At 36.6% G+C, this 17204-nt stretch overlaps 1 protein-coding gene across 5 annotated transcripts in view; it reads left to right on the top strand.

Moving 5' to 3' along the window:
• Positions 1 to 16644, top strand: part of SBNO1 (strawberry notch homolog 1) — a 57421-nt gene extending 40777 nt beyond the window's left edge. For all 5 annotated transcript variants that reach the window (XM_081288460.1, XM_081288463.1, XM_081288462.1 and 2 more), the window contains 11 exons: positions 461 to 573; positions 677 to 748; positions 1352 to 1451; positions 4070 to 4144; positions 5265 to 5411; positions 5495 to 5589; positions 5677 to 5769; positions 10909 to 11046; positions 11850 to 11926; positions 13578 to 13771; positions 15481 to 16644. In XM_081288460.1, coding sequence (XP_081144586.1) covers positions 461 to 573; positions 677 to 748; positions 1352 to 1451; positions 4070 to 4144; positions 5265 to 5411; positions 5495 to 5589; positions 5677 to 5769; positions 10909 to 11046; positions 11850 to 11926; positions 13578 to 13771; positions 15481 to 15623 — 1247 coding nt within the window. In that variant the 3' untranslated portion in view covers positions 15624 to 16644. The remainder of the gene's footprint in view (positions 1 to 460; positions 574 to 676; positions 749 to 1351; positions 1452 to 4069; positions 4145 to 5264; positions 5412 to 5494; positions 5590 to 5676; positions 5770 to 10908; positions 11047 to 11849; positions 11927 to 13577; positions 13772 to 15480) is intronic.
• Positions 16645 to 17204: the final 560 nt, after the last annotated feature.

Genomic DNA, 17204 nt, shown 5'->3' with positions numbered 1-17204 from the left:
GACCTGTAGGATTTATGGGGTTTGTGTTACAACATCTCTTTCTTCCATGTCCCTTTTTCAGTCCTCAGGGGCTCCACTGATAGTACATCATTAGTGCTTTTCATTTTCATATTCTTGACACATGGTAATTTAATAACAACAATTTTGGCAGAATCCAAAGTGCCCACATGTTAGCAACATTATGGTTACCCAAAACTAAGCAATAATAATATTTTGGGTATTTAAGTCTCACAAAAGGCTCTGTTTCCTCATAAGGGGGAGTATTCCTCTGAATTTGCATTTCTTTTGTCAGTATTTTCACCTGTATACTTTTGGGTAGCTATGGAAAATGTTAAAAATTTCTTTGTTTTCCTCTTATGGGTTATTCAGTATAAGCTTAGTTTTAAATGCTAGGAAAACATCTCAGAGTATCTGTCTCTAGTGAACATAATCATTGACATCTAAGAAAATGTTGTTACAGGAAGAACTCATAGATCAAACCAAGTTACTGCTCCTGAGTACGTCTTTTTGATTTCTGAGTTGGCGGGAGAACAAAGATTTGCATCTATTGTTGCTAAAAGACTTGAGAGTTTGGTAAGTTTTTGAGTAGTCTAGTGTGTAAAAGATGGTCTCTGTTACCTGTCTTCTAGTAAGGGGGCTAACCATGCTTTGATTGAAAATGTTTGTGTTTTGCTAGGGGGCCCTTACACATGGAGACAGGCGAGCAACAGAATCCAGGGACCTGAGCAGGTTCAACTTTGATAATAAGGTATGTTTTGTCATTCAGTATTTTTGAAAACTTGTAGAAGTGTGTGATGTCTATAGTGACAAAAGGAAAAGGTTACTGTTTAAAATTGAAAATGGGCTGGGGCTGTAGCTCACTGGTAGAACACTTAACTAGCAAGTGTGAGGCATGGATTCAATCCCCAGTACTGCCAAAAATATAATTGAAAACTCTGTCTGCAGTTTTAGTTTTGCTTTTATATTATGACTTCCTTTAAGATGGAATTTCAAATATATGTTACATCTTTAGTGAGCCTGCTGCAATATAGTTATCTTTCCACTTCTATTGGGAAATAGAAATATAATAAATAGGAATGAATCAAGTGCAAGTTCCTGGAAGTAAAGCAAATTATTGTTTATTGAACAATGTGTACATAGACTTTATCTCGGCAACAGAATAGACATACAATGTGGCATGTGGAGAGCAGTTGCATAGCATGTAGGAGGTACTGACATATCAAATATATAGATAATTGAGAACTTTTAGTCTTGAATTCTTCAGTACAATAATAGCTTATTCAGTCTAAAATGTAATTGAAAAATGTCCTAAATGCTGAAAGTGGTTAAAATATTTTGGTTTTTATTGTAGTATGGAAGAAATGCTTTAGAAATTGTTATGAAATCCATTGTAAATTTGGACTCTCCTATGGTATCACCACCTCCAGACTATCCCGGAGAATTCTTTAAAGGTAATTTTTAAAAATAATGATAACAAAAAAGTCATAACCATGAAGAATACTTACTGACAGGAATATATTAAAACCTGTTCTAACATTTAGTTTTTATTTTTCTTTAAACACAACTTATAAACTTCAGATAACTTAGTTTACTTTTATAATAAACAGATTGGTTATAAGTAACTTAATTCATATGAAAGTGCTTTTGCTCTTGGCAGAATTTATTGCATGTTGTCTTAAAACTGAACTTACTTAAAGAGGGTAGTTTTTTTAAAAATTAAATCACTCTGCCAAATACCTTTTAAAATTTCATTTTAATGTTAAAAAAACCTCAAGGTGAATAATCTGGGGGGTGGGTTTTGTGGGGATTGTAAATGAAAGGACATAGTAATCATTGTAAAAACTAGGCAATGGGCACATGTGGCTTATAGGATCTTCTTTTTTGAAATTTTCATACTTAAAAAAAAAAATCCTTGCTAGTACTATGGAAATTACTCATTCCAAATTTATAAATCTATATTTTTCTCATCCCATTATATAAGTAGTTTAGATTTTAGTAGTTTGGAAAACTGAAAATATTTTGAAATATAAGGAGAGACCAGGTAACTTAAAGTGTTGTCATTGTGGAATTGACATTTTTCACTAGAAAGTGCTTTCCAGTATATCAGGACATACTAATATGTATCTTAATAGTCTGTATTGACCTTCCAGTAAGGGTAGTCATCATCCCTGTCTTTTGACAGAAGAAATGACAAAGCTTTAACTCAGTTCTTATTTTCCTTCAGAGACCTCCAATGACCAAAAAAGGAGACTCTTTCTCACTCTTTCACTTTTTTGATCATTGGAGGGAGTATACAAAATTACTGTTATTAATAAATGATCACTTATTCATTGTAAATAATGAAAATCAACTATAGTGAAACTGGGCATGGCAATGGATATCTTATAATTTCAGTTACTCAAGAGGCTGCTGAGGTGAGAGGATCTTAAGTTTGAGGCCAGCCTCAGCAATTTAGTGAGTCCCTATCTCAAAATAAAATATGGGCTGTGGAGCTGGGTGCGATGGTGTATGCCTGTAATCCCAGCAGCTCTAGAGGCAGAGGCAAGAGGATCATGAGTTCAAAGCCAGCCTCAGCAACTTAGCAAGGTCCTAAGCAATTCAGACCCTGTCTCTAAATAAAGTACAAAAAAGGGCTGTGGATGTGGTTCAGTGGTCAAGTGCCCCAGAGTTCAATCCCTGGTACAGAAAAGGGGGAGCTGTGGATGTAGCTCAATGGTAGAGCAACCCTGGGCTCAATTTCTAGTAACCCCTCTCCCCAGAATGACAAGTTAATACTCACATTTAATTTTTAACCCTGAAATCACAGAAATTGACGGTGTGAACAGAGGCAGCACTCCACATCTTTTCTCTATTTAACAGCTGGGGTATTCTTTTATTTACTTATTGTGTTCATTTATTTTATGGTACTAGGGAGCAAACCCAGGGTCTCATACATGCTAATAGCAATAATAATCTGACAGTTTATTCACTTACTTATGTTCAGATGGTTTCCTATTTTTTGCCACCAGAAACAGTGCTGAACTTACACAGCTATCCTTACATATAGGTGATTTTTCCCCAATTGGAGTGATTCCCAAAAGGAGAAGTCTGGGTCAGAGTTGACCCTCTTCGCTTATATACTCTTATTCTGTAAGTTTGGGTTGGAACTTATATACCTTTTTTTTTTTCCCCTTTTGGTATTTGGGTTTTCTTCTTTCTTATACAATCAATACTCATCTTTGAATCCAAGGCCTTGTGCATGCTAGCCATGTGCTCTATCACTGAGCTCTACTCCCAGTCTCCTACTTTTTAAAAAAAAAAGTCCATAAACTCCCCTCTTAGTATTAGAATTCAAGACATATTGACTATGTGTTATTTACCTTTTGCATTACTTTGTCAATAATGGTAACATCTGGATAGAAGAATTATTATGTTATTAATTTATACAATTATTTGATCAATATTCTGCTGATTGTGCAAAATGGTTGAGATTCTGTGCATGACAGCTGCATAAAGAAAGGTCTCCATTGTGTGGTATTGCTATTGGAAAGATATTTTAATGAAGGTCCAGGGGTATATACATTTCAATAAGTCACCTTCTTAGCAAGCACAAGGTGTCCTGGGTTTGAACCCCAGTACCCTAGGAAAGAAAAAACAAGAATGAAGGTAATATAGTATAAAGTTTGAGTACTGCAGGATTTTTGAGTGGCTAAAGACCTTTGGGGACTGTGAGTATCACTTTATTCTTCTACTTGGAACTGTGGAAGATATATAGGTTGAAATTTTTTCCCATCCTCTGTCTTTGGAGATTGAACCCAGGGTCTTCCACATGATAGGCCTGTGCTCTACCACTAAGCAGCATCCCCAGCCCTTTTTGTTTTTGACGAGGTCTTGCTAACTTGCCCAAGCTGGTCTCACAAGTTGTAATCCTCCTACCTCAGCATCCTCAGTAGCTGGAATTTACAGGGATGTGCCACCATGCCCGGATGGGCTGGATCTTAACGTAGAATTATTTATCTAGTTAGATTAGTTATGTAATAGCTCATTGGATTGTTTGAATTAGGCTTCTTACAAATTTATTTTCTTACAGATGTTCGACAAGGACTGATAGGAGTTGGCCTGATCAATGTAGAAGATCGTTCGGGAATTCTTACTCTTGATAAAGGTAGTATTGTTAACTTTGTATGTGCATGTAACTCTTAAATTAGTGAAGTCCATTTTGGTATATTTGTCAACAGAGAGGAAGCTTTTAGGTCAGTAGTTGTGTTCTTGTTTTTGTTTTTGCACTGTCTTTGGGTGCTGGGGATCAAACCCAGGGCCTCATGCATGCCAGGGAAAATTACTATATCTCTGAGCCATATCCCCAGCCTTAGTCAATAGTTCTTAATCTATCATTATTGACCACTCTGTGTGCTTTTGGCTATTGTGGTTTATTCAAATGAAGTGAAAAGTCTATTATGCCTACTGAGCAGTAGTTCTCAAACCTGGCTGCAAGTATGATCAACTATAAAACTTTTAAGTAATACTGGCTCTAGGTGTGGAGCACAGATGTTTTCTAAAGCTTACAAGTGTTCCAGACAAGGTTGAGATTCGCTGGTTTTCATAGGACTTAGAACTTAGTTCTAAGTTTTTTTGTATGTGTTTATGGTGATGAGGATTCAAGCCAGGGACACTTTACCACTGACCTGTATCCCTAGCCTTGTTATTTTAAGACAGGATCTTGGGTTGGGGATGAGGCTCAAGTAGTAGCACACTCACCTAGCATGCGTGAGGCACTGTGTTCAATTCTCAGCACCACATAAGTGTAAAATGAAGATATTGAGTCCACTTAAAACTAAAAAATAATTTGTTTTTTTAAAGGCAGTTTCAAAAAAAAAAAAGAAAGAAAGATAGGGTCCTACAAGTTGTCCAGGCTGGCCTTGAACTTGCAGTCCACCTGCTTCAGCCTCCTAAGTAGCTTGGCTAACAAGCATGTGCCACTGCTCCCAACTTGAGTGAAGATTTAATGTTGATGAACCAGTTGTGCTAAATTGTATTCATAATTTTCCTTCAGCAAAGTTGAAAACGCCAAAAATGAATTTGCCAACATGTCCTGAATGTGCACTACAGTGCTAATGGCTAAAGGTAGAAATGGGCAAATTATAGCCCTATTGTAGGGACAACATAAGAGTTGAAAGGGAAGACTTTGCAAAATAATGTGGAAGTTGAAGTTTGTCTAGAGGGTTATAAGAAGAATTTTAATTAACATTTGAATGCATGAAATTGTTCATATAATCTTGTTGCAGATTATAACAACATAGGAAAATTCTTAAATAGAATTCTGGGCATGGAGGTGCATCAGCAGAATGCATTGTTTCAGTATTTTGCGGACACACTTACTGCAGTTGTGCAAAATGCCAAAAAAAATGGAAGATATGATATGGGAATCCTAGGTAAGTGAGGAAATTTTAACATGTCACATGTATTCCTAATCAGTGTTCATTTTACATTTACATGTTGCTTTTTCTCATTTAAGATCTTGGTTCTGGAGATGAAAAGGTGAGGAAAAGTGATGTTAAGAAGTTTCTGACCCCAGGATATTCAACTTCTGGCCATGTAGAATTATATACAGTAAGTTTGAAAAGTATGTTCGTGTTCGATTGTGTGATGGGCATTTACAGAGCTAATTTAATTTAAATCCCATGATTTCTTTTACAGATTAGTGTAGAGAGGGGAATGTCTTGGGAGGAAGCAACCAAGATTTGGGCAGAGCTGACAGGACCAGATGACGGCTTTTACTTGTCACTGCAAGTACGATGTCTCCTTTGGATCTTGGCTGCTCAAATACATGATGCTTTTTACTGCCAGCATCTGTCTCTTCCCTTTTTTTTTGTACATTTATGGTTGTTTCTGTCTCTGTTGTGATGGTTTATTCTTGTGATTGTATGTTTATCCGTTTTACATGCTTTTTTACTTAATATATTTAGAGGGTCACTACTATACTCAAGTTCATAATTTTTATTTATTCTTAGTAAATCAAATCTTTTTTTAAAATAATATAACAGTTTTCTTCTTAATGCTTCGTGGGTTTTTTTGTTGTTGTTTTTGGAGGTTTTTTGACTGATTTAGAGTGCTTGTGGGAATATTGCCTTGAGTTGCTGCCAGCTGATCAGTTTTTCTCTGCCCCTATACTTAAGAGACATGTTTACCATAGACAAAGTCATAGGTTCACATTTTTTCCCTTGGCATCTTAGATGTGCTACTGTGTTCTTCTGGGATAAAAGGTTGTCCTTGAAGTTTCTGGTGCTCTGGTCTTTCTTTCTTGTTTCTTTGTTTGTTTGTTTCTTATTTATTTATTTATTTTACTTTATTTTTTTAAGTTGTAGGTAGACACAATGCCTTTATTTTATTTATGTGGTGCTGAGGATTGAACCCCAGGCTTCACCCATGCAAGATGAGCATTTTACCAATGAGCTCCAGCCCCTTTCTTTCTTTTTAAATTCATTTCTTTTGCCTAAATGCTCAAAGAATGTTCTCTTTAAAATATAGTAATTTTGCCAGATGCAGTGGTGCATGCCTATAATCCCATCGACTTAGGAGGCTGAGGCAGGAGGATTGTGAGATCAAACCTAGCAATTTAGCAAGGTCCTAATCAGCTCAGAGAGACCCTGTCTCTAATAAAATATAAAAAAGGGCTGGGGATGTGGGTTGGTGGTTAAGCAATCCTGGATTCAGTCCCTGGTAAATAAATAAATATAGTAGTTTTACTATATTGTCAGGTATGTTTTATGCTTTCAGTAGTTTCAAATCTTATTTCAGAAAATTTTATAAATTTTATTTTTTGAAATATTTCTCATATTCTACTTTTTTGTCTTTCTCCCATATTGGGGCTTATATTATTCTTATTTATTTATTTGTTTGTTTATGTGGACCTATATTATATAAGTCTATCATTTTAATTATTTTGAAGGATACATTTCAGTAGCATTAATTACAGTCACAGTATTTTGCAACCCATCACCAACTACTGTCCAAAACTTTTAATTATCCCAAACTCAAACCATTAAGCCATAATGCCCCATTATGCCAGCCACCACTGTTCTACTATTCTAGATACCTAATGTAAATTGAATCATATTATATTTGCTTTTTTATGTCTGACTTATTTCCCTTAGTCTAATGTCTTCCAGGTTTATTCATATTATGGCATGTGTTGGAGCCTCCTCATTCCTTTTTGAAAAGGATGGACAATATTCCATTCGTTGTAAATTCACATTTTGGAACTATTTATGGAGTGACAGCTGTAAAGACAGAGATCAACTGCAGTGAGGCTGGAGATGTAGCTCAGTGGTAGAGTGAGTGCTTAGCATATGCAAGGTCTTGGTTGGATGTCCAGTGCCAAAAATAAATAAGTGCATGAGGGAATCATATACGATGATGTCATAAGCAGCATAATTCCCTTAACCTTTCTGTAAAAGGCCCAATTGATAATAACTGTGTCAGGTTTTGAAAGCAATCTCTGGTCTATGTTATATATCCATTCTTTCTTTCTTTCTTTTTTTGGACTTCTTTTTCTCTCTTTCCTTCCTTTTTTGAACTGTACTTAAACTTAGGAGCCTCAGGCTAGAGTTGGTCTATAAGTCTAATTTGCTGGTTCCTGATTTAAAGTAGAGCCCTCAAACCATCTGGCTTCTAGTTTGTAGTTTTGTAGTTTTGAGTTTTTTTCCTTTTCTGTAAGATGTGGTCTTATTTTATTGCTCAGGATGACCTTGAACTCCTGGGCTCAAGTGATCCTCCTGCTGCAACCTCCTGAGTATCTGTATCTATAGACATATACCACCATGCCTGGCTTGCTTGCTTATTTGTTTTGAGTGGTGCTGGGAGAATTTTTTTAATGGATGTGGATTCACATGCATCTAAAAGAATTTAGAGCCAGGTGTGGTGGTGCACACCTGTAATCCCAGCAAATGTCTTAAAATAAAAAGAAGCGGGGATGTAGTTCAGTGGTCAAGCCTCCTTAGATTCAATTCTTAATACAAAAAGAAAAAAATAATTTTGAGAAATCCTTATATACTTTGCCCACTTCCCTTTATGGTAATATTTTGCAAGATTGTAGTATCACAATTATGATGTTAACAATTAATCAAATAGGATGTTAATAATTAACCTAGTTTAGGGGCTGGGGATATAGCTCATTTGGTAGAGTGCTTGCCTTGCATGCACAAGGTATGGGTTCAATTCCCAGCACCACTAAATAAATAACCCATTTTATTCAGGTTTTCCCCTAGATTAGATTTTGATTAATTAGTTTAAATAAGGTGCTGTTATTTTTTTAATTGAAATTATTGTCAGAATTGGTTGAATTGGTTGAAAGTTCTGATTTTTAGCTCCCCTTGAGTAGAAGGATGTGGTAATTGGTTTTCCTCGTGGCAGTAGGAGACTGGATCCCAAGGGCAATGGTTCTAGAGGGGCATCATTCCAGGACCGTGCAGCCATTTTTCTCTGAACCTCCACAGCATTAAGCAGACATGCGTTATGTGTATAATGTGTGCTATCCTTAAGCAGCAGTGGAAAGGGTTACCTTTATTTCCCTTATACCATGATGATTTATTTTGTAACTGTAACTAGTTAGCATGACACTTACAGGACATTGCATGTCCTCTAAGGGACAGTTAGTGTGTTTCACATCATCTGATGGAAACTTTAAAAGTGTAATTTTCCCTTTATTATTTTGTGACTCTACTATAATTATATAAATTATAGTAAAAAAAAATTTTTTTTAAACTTGAACAGGTAAAAGACAAAGCATCTTTAACGTCCACAAATTAGAGAGTGAAATACTGCCTTTTTACCATTGTAAGACGTGGCTTTTATCATAATATAAAGTTAATAGCTCAGTGAGCACTGTTATGTTGTGTGGAGGAGGTGGTAAAGCATTTGTGTTTTGAAATTTTCCCTCCATTTCCATACTAGAGATTATTGCTTGGAGCTGGGCACAGTGGTGCATGCCTATAATCCCAGCGGCTCAGGAGGCTGAGATCATAGGATCACTAGTTCAGAGCCAGCCTCAGCAAAAAGTGAGGCGCTAAGTAACTCAGTGTAGACCCTCTCTCTAAGTAAAATACAAAATAGGGCTGGGGATGTGGCTCAGTGGTCGAGTACTCCTGGGTTCAATTCCCAGTACCCCCCACCTAAAATAAAAAGAGAGAATTGCTTGGAAGTTATGTACCTTATTAAAGAAGAAATAATTCCTTTTCCCTCAAACACCACTTATAAGTCCAAATTAAAAAAAAAAAAATTTTTAAATATTCAGCCAAGACTAAGTATGGTGCACACCTTTTAATCTGAGCTGTTTGGGAGGCTACTCTGGCCAGTTTATTGAGACCCTTCCTCAAAATGAGAAGGGCTGGGGGCTACAGTTGTGGTTCAGTGGTAGTGTGTTCACCTAGCATGCTTGAGGCACTGGTTTTGATCCTCAGCACCACATAAAAATAAAAGAAAGGTATTGTGTCCACCTACAACTAAAATTATATGTATTTTTAAAAATGTGAAGGGCTGGGGTTACAGCCCAATGGTAGAGCATGTTCAATCCCTAGTACTGCAAAAAAGTTTTGTTTTTTAAGAGAGAAAATTTTTAATATTTATTTTTTAGTTTTTGGCGGACACAACATCTTTGTTTGTATGTGGTACTGAGGATCGAACCCGGGCCGCACGCATGCCAGGCGAGCACGCTACCACTTGAACCACATCCCCAGCCCCCCAAAAAGTTTTAAAAATAATAAATTACACATATCTGTTAAAGCCAATGTATTGGTTCATGCCTGTAGTCCCACTCAGGAGACTTGAGTCAGGAGAATCATTTGAACCAAGGCCAGCCTGAGCAACATAGACCCCAAATCTCCAAAATAATAAAGGTCAAAAATATAGACTTAATTTCCATGTTTCCTCTAATGTTTCCTTTTCTGCATACTTAGTCACTCTTAATTTGCTCAGCATTTTGGCTTTCTGCTGTCATAGCCTTGCTGTTCACAGAAAGCTTATATAGGACATCATGCTTTGTCTCATTTCACCTCACAACCACCCTGGGATATAGGGAAGGGAAGGGCGCGTTAATGGAGAGCCCAAAGACGGGGGGCCAGGCTCTCTGGAGGGCATCTTGGAGGAGGTTAAATTTTATTGCAACTGAAAGAGCTTTCTCTAGCAGTTTTTATGAAAATTTTTAAACATATAGCAGAGATGAAAAAGTTTTCCTGAGGTACCCTAAATAGTCTAATTGTGTTATATGTATTTTTTTTCCCTGTTTTGACTGTACAGAGAATAGAAGAAGCAAAATTGTCTGTATTGGACATTCATACTTTAAAAGCTTATTTCTAACATTTTTCTAAAGAATACCATGGCCCTCAACCTGTGTTTTTAGCCAGATTTATGTTGCTGCCTCTCTGGTATGGCCTTGTTAAAGTCTAAACATTACTATGTTTCTTTCCTCTCTCCCTCCTTCCCTCCCTCCCTTCCTTCTTTCCTTCCATTTTTGGTAACCCAGGGACGCGTTCCTCCTGCCTCAGCCACCCTAGTCCCTAGAATCATGTGTTATGGTCCTTTCTCAACGTTTCATAATCTTTTTTTGAGAGGCAGGGAGGAGGTACTGAGGAGTTTGAACCTAGGATGTTCTACCACTGAGCTATACCCCAGGGTGCCACCACTGCCCCCCTACCCCTCCACTTTGAGACAGGGTCTCCTAAGTTCATGGCTGCTAAGGCTGGCCATGAATTTAGGATCCTTCTGATTCAGCCTCCCAGTTGCTGGTATTACAGGAGTGTACCACCATGCCTGTCTTGGTATTTTAATCTTTTCAATGATTATATTTGAAGATATGATGTAACAAAAATGTGTTTTAAAATCTATAGTATCAAATTTTCATATTTTCTCATTGTTTTTTTTTTCTTTTAATAGATAAGGAACAACAAGAAAACTGCAATCTTAGTTAAAGAAGTAAACCCTAAAAAGAAACTCTTCTTGGTTTATCGACCAAATACTGGGAAACAGCTCAAATTAGAAATTTATGCTGATCTAAAAAAGAAGTATAAGAAGGTATTTTCTTATTTGTATATTGCACTGCGTATTTAATACTTGTTTTATGATATGTTAAAATTATGTCAATAATATCTTCTAGACATAAAATTGTCAATTTTTATTTGGCTACTTTTTTTTTTTAATTATTGTTGTAGATGAACATGATACCTTTATTTGTTTATTTATTTTTATATGGTGCTGAGGATCGAACTCAGTGCCTCACACATGCTAGACCAGTGCTCTATCACTGAGCCACAACCCTAGCCCATTATTTGGTTATTGTTTAAAGGACAAGTTTCAGAAAAATATTGTTTTGTTACACTAATATCCCAGTCTTAATGTTTTATTGACCATTGAGCACTTAATGATGATGATTTGAAACACTGTATATTATCAGTAAAGGTCACTTCAGTGCTGAGGACAGGAGTTAGAATTTTCTTTTAAAAAGTGAAGATGTGTGAGATTGAAATTTCTTAGTACCAACTCTTGGTTTTTTTGTGAGTGGTATTTTTTGTATCTTGCAATGATTTCTAGAAAACACAAGTAACTTTTTTGTTTGTTTGTTTGTTTTAAGTAAATTATGATTAGTTTCTGCTTTTTTAATATTCTCTTAAATTATTATTCCTAGCCATTCTCGTTTGAAATTCATTATCAACTCTTATATCACAAAACATTTTGAGTGGTGTTCAAATTCAGCTAATAACAATGGTTAGGTTTTCTGTATAGAAATAATTTTAAGTTGGCCTGCCTTTGAAGTTAAAGGCTGGATAAGACAATCAAAGCAATACTGTTTAAATGGAATTTTTGTTTTATTTTTATAGGTAGTCTCAGATGATGCCCTGGTGCACTGGTTAGATCAGTATAATTCATCTGCAGATACTTGTACTCATGCTTACTGGTTAGTATTTTCATGTTTCTCACCATTTTTTTAAAAAAGAGCAGTCAAGATTTAAACACACTTTTTCTTTACTAATATTTCTTTATGAGTAAATGAACAAGCTAGCTGTTATTAGGCTTGGTTGATTTCATCAGGAATTCTTCCTGGGCATTTGTGGACCAGATGCTGTCCAGGTATCCCCTGACTCTTCCTTGATGCTTTGTTATTTCCACCCAGCTGTTATCTAGCAGTATGGTCTTAACTGTCATCCTTGGTGTTATAATTTGCTTTTTCTTCTCAGTTTCTTATTTTCTCCCTCCCTATATATCTTCTTTCCCTTCTTTATTTTTATTTATTTTCAAGTTTTTTAGTTGTAGATGGACACAATACCTTTATTTTGTTTATTTTTATGTGGTTCTGAAGATCAAACCCAGTACTTCACACATGCAAGGCAAGTGCTCTACGGCTGAGCCACAACCCCAGCCCTGTTTTTATTTATTTTAAAGCTTTACTGTGTCCAGCTCCAAGGAACTTCTAAGAAACTGGGAGATGCCCAAAGTAGCTGCATAACACCAGTAAACTTGATGTTCTTTCCTGGAGCTAATCCCTCTGGGCTCCCCAGCTCACCCCTTTCTGTGTTCATTTCAGGGTCTATTAGAGTATTTCAGTATTCTGCAGTGTTTTATCATACATTAAGTACTACTTTTATACTGCCTGTTCCATTCTCTGAAAAGGGTTGTAGAATAGAAGTGAATTTGAGCTCAGAGTTTGTTGATTTTATGTTAGTATGGGAATTGAAGCCAGGCATGCTTTACAACTGACCTATATTGCCAACCCTTTTAAATTTTGAGACAGGATCTCACTAACTTGCCAAGACTGACCTCAAACTTGAAATTCTTTGCCTCTGCCTCTTGTTGTGTTGCTTGAATTATAGGCATGCACCAATGTGCTAAGCTTATTTTGATTTTTTATTCATACAGGTAGATGAATTTTCTTCAATGAGAGCAGTATTTTTGTTTTCATTTTGAGATAATTAAGGCAGTTAGTGAAAACTTTATAGCTTTCAACATAAAATATTTTCAGAAGTTAACCTCTAAGCCAGGCGTGGTGGTGCATGCCTGTCTAAAACATTTGCTTTGTTTGATAGCAAAAAAAAAAAAAAAAGTGCCCATATGATACATATATACAGTTATATATATACACGTTGTATTAAATTCATCTTGATTTGATCCTGACCAGAAAGATTTCTGTTGATAATAACTTTGACCATAAGATATTGGTATGTGTTACTTTTTTCTCCATGTGGTCTCTTTTTGATTACTGAGGCCTTTTCCATTAATTGGATTTAGACTGGTATATTGGCAATTTAATAATGTAGAAATGACTGGCTTCAGAAAACAGCATTACTACAGTAGATATAAAAGTGGTTAAAATGCTTACTAACACAGTAAGTCAGCCCTTTTACACCTAGGCAGCCCCACAAACAGCTGTAGTCTTGGAAGTCAATAGTAATAATTTGGAAGGATAATCCAGTATGCCAAAGATTATTATGTATGAAAAACTAAAGGCAAATAATGCTACATGGTTTCCATTTGAAATTTGGATAGACTTTGTAAACACTTTTATGAATATGTGTGTTTGTATGTACATAAATATCCCCTGTCTTTTCTAGGCGTGGCAATTGCAAAAAAGCAAGTTTGGGATTAGTTTGTGAAATAGGTCTTCGCTGCCGCACATATTATGTATTATGTGGTTCAGTGCTGAGTGTGTGGACAAAAGTTGAAGGTGTTCTCGCATCTGTCAGTGGCACAAATGTGAAAATGCAAATAGTTCGGCTAAGAACAGAAGATGGACAACGGATTGTAGGTGAGCCTAATTTTCATTTTGGTTTGAGTTGTAGGTAGAAAGTAGATCCTGCCTTGTTGTTGTTTTTCTTCTAACATCTTAGATTTATTCCAGATGGATCTAAAATCTGTTCCACCAGTGGGTGCAGAACTTGTAGGTCTTTGAACAGACATTACAATCTGGCTGTAGTTCTCATGTGATGGTCCCTATGGTGCTTCTTACAGCTCGTCTTGGTCCACTGCCTGCTGCTGCTGCTCTTTGGGTGGGCTGCTTGTGGTAAAAACAGCCCAGGCTCTTACCTAGGGCTCTGCATTGAGCTAGGTTGAGGCTACTGAACTCAAAGCCACTGGCCACAGAGGATGTTCCAAATACTGCAGGAAGCAAGAACAGACCAGAGTGGCTGCCCATCATTTGCTCAACTACAGCTGTCCCAGCAAGTGGACCAGTTATTGCTCTTTGATTTATAGCCACTGCCTTTTGTATAGTGGGTTAAAGATTGATATCCCATGTACCAAAGACATTCCATAAACTTGACACCACCACCCCCTGCCAAGCCTTCAAGTTTACTTTTAGTTTTAGCTTTTGTACTGATTGAACCCAGGAGCAGTTCACACTGAGCTACATCCCAAATCCTTTATAATTAAAAAAAAAAATTTTTTTTTTTTAGTTGTAGATTGACACAATACCTTTATTTTATTTCATCATTTTTATGTGGGGCTGAGGATTGAACCCAGTGCCTCACATATGCCAGGCAGGCGCTCTCCCACTGAGCCACAACCTCAGCCCTCCTTTGTAATGTTTTTAAAATTTCAAGATAAGGTATTGTAAAGTTGATGTAGGCCTCACTAAATTGCTGAGGCTGGCCTCAAACTGAGACTGAGGCAGGAGGATCACGTCTCCTGAGTCACTGAAATCACAGGTGAGCTTCAGTGTAACCAGCTATATTTTTGGTTGCAACAGATTTTCATGAATTAGTTGCCAGTATTTAAAAACTCAAGAGGTTTCATATAAAAGCCTGAATTTCCACCTGTTTCTCAAAAAAAATCTTATGTGGAACATAAGTTCACATTCCCATATGACAAATTTTGAAGTTCCCATAACCAGGACCTATGATTTCCAGTTGTCCTTTCAAAGTTACCTGCTTGGAAGAGCATTTGAGTTTGTAACTCCTGTTTTATATCATTTTGTGTATTAGTACCTGTCAAAGAAGATGTCTGCATATTTTTGCAGAGCCAGAATGATGGTGGACAGAGAAATGCTATACTTTGCTCTTCTTATCTTTCCTTAAGAAGATGGTGTTAGGTGGACGCAGTGGCACACACCTGCAATCTCATCGGCTCAGGAAGCTAAGGCAGGAGGACTGTGGGTTCAAAGCCAGCCTCAGGCCTCAGCAACTTAGTGAGGCCCTAAGCAACTCAGCCAGATCCTGCTTAAATATAAATAAAGGGCTGGGGATGTGGCTCAGTGGTTAAGTACCCAAGTTTAATCCCTTATACCAAAAAGAAAAGAAAAAAAGATGGTGTTAACTAGACACATGTACTTGAGTGCTTGTGGGAAACACTGTTGAAGAATCAGGTTACGTCTAAATGGACCATTGCAGTTTTTAGGTACTTGTTTAAATTTTTTTGCAAAATTGTTGTTTATTCCTCATTTTAAATATGCTCTGAAGATATAAAATACAGTATGGTGTCTACTTGAGCAATATTTAAAATTCTTCTTGTTAATTGCAGGTTTGATCATTCCAGCAAATTGTGTATCTCCTCTTATAAATCTCCTATCAACTTCAGACCAGTCTCAACAGCTTGCAGTCCAACAAAAACAGTTATGGCAGCAGCATCACCCGCAGAGCATCGCCAACTTGAGCAACGCATAAAGAAAAGATAGGTTTCAACACGGATGTATCTGAAATGCTGTGGGAGCATATCATTTGCATAAAAATCAGGGACAGTTTCCAAAGAATTATATATTTTTTTCAGTTGTGCTCTCTGTAGTTAATTTTTTGGGGAATAAGGACAACCTGGAATAGATAAGAAAACTGAAAATCAGCAGTGCCGTTGGTGGTACATGTGTCTTTCCTTTTGCTTCTTTTGGGACTTTTCTGTATGCTTTTACTTTGGGTGAGCAGAGGAGGATGTGTGTGCACGTATGTTCTGTGTGTGTGTGTGTATGTGTGAGAGAGTGAGTCTGTTTGTGGATTTGTTAAAGGCTACAAACCACAATCAATTTAAAATGCTTGGAACTTCCCAAACTGGCTTTATTTTCTGTTACACAGTGCTCAGGGTTAACACAGTACATCCATGTCATTGCTGTGGGAATTATCCCCAGATGCATGTGTTTCAAGTCTGTAATTATAGAAAATATATATTGGTTTCTTTTTCCAACTTAAACAATAGGTTTACTAATGCATGAAATGAAAGGTTGCATTATCATGCATTCGGGTTCTTCTGTAGTTTTGTTTTGACCGTGCATGTCTTTGAAAGCATGCGTAAACAAGATTAACACAGGAGTCAAGTATCAGAGAGAAACATTTTTAGGTGTACAGCATTGGTCATTGCATTTTTATAGTGTTTATACCTGGGTATTGCTTCTAACTCTGCAAACCCCCCTCCCCCATCTCCTCTTGCCCCAGGTTTCTTGTCAAGATAATGAGTACATACCTTTTTTGTGATAAAACTCTGAAAAGTTAATTTTAATGTATTAATAGTATTCCTAATGTGTGCTGCAAAAAATGGCTGTAAGCCCCTTTTTCTTAAAGTTACATTTTCCTTAAGGACAGTTTTAGGAAGAAATACAATTGGCTTCCATCTGGCAAACAATCTTTTTTTTTTTTTTTTTTTTCATTATCTGAATTTACTTTGTCATTCATGAACAGGAAACCATACTTGAGTTGTGAACTAGACAATGAGGAAACACTTGAGGCTTCTGCTGTATGCGTTTTTTGTTGTTGTTGATGTTGTTGTTGTCGTTGTTACCCAGTAACTTGAATATGTTTAACATGTTGTAAGACATTGTAGAGTTTATTTCAAGCTGTTAAAAATGGTAATGTACAAATGTGAATAGACACTTATCTATAACATGGGTAAGTTTTGTTTCGCCTATAATAATAGATGTTTATAAAAACAAGTGAGGGGACAGTTGGTCTTTTTGTTTCCCCCTCCCCCCCCCCTCCTTTTTTTGCTTGCACAGGTTGCACTATTGAAAAATTGAGATTGTATAAACCTGGTCAAAAGCTGCAAGATACCAATATCTTGTAGATGTTAAATAAAAAGTTATTATTACTAATGAAGTGGACTCTTGTTTAGGCCCTCACTGGGGACTTTTAGAAATAGTCTGATGGGGCTCTGTAGAAGTTGGTATGGCCTCAGCATTCCAGGTAGCTTTAGAGTCTGTATAAAATTTGCTTAAATTTGAGGTATTGTTGAGGAAAGGGTAACATGACAATACTTTTGAAAAC

The sequence above is a fragment of the Spermophilus citellus genome, assembly GCF_964194105.1.
Source record: "Spermophilus citellus genome assembly, chromosome: 3".
Lineage (NCBI taxonomy): Eukaryota > Metazoa > Chordata > Mammalia > Rodentia > Sciuridae > Spermophilus > Spermophilus citellus.
This window is presented reverse-complemented; position numbering and strand designations above follow the sequence as displayed.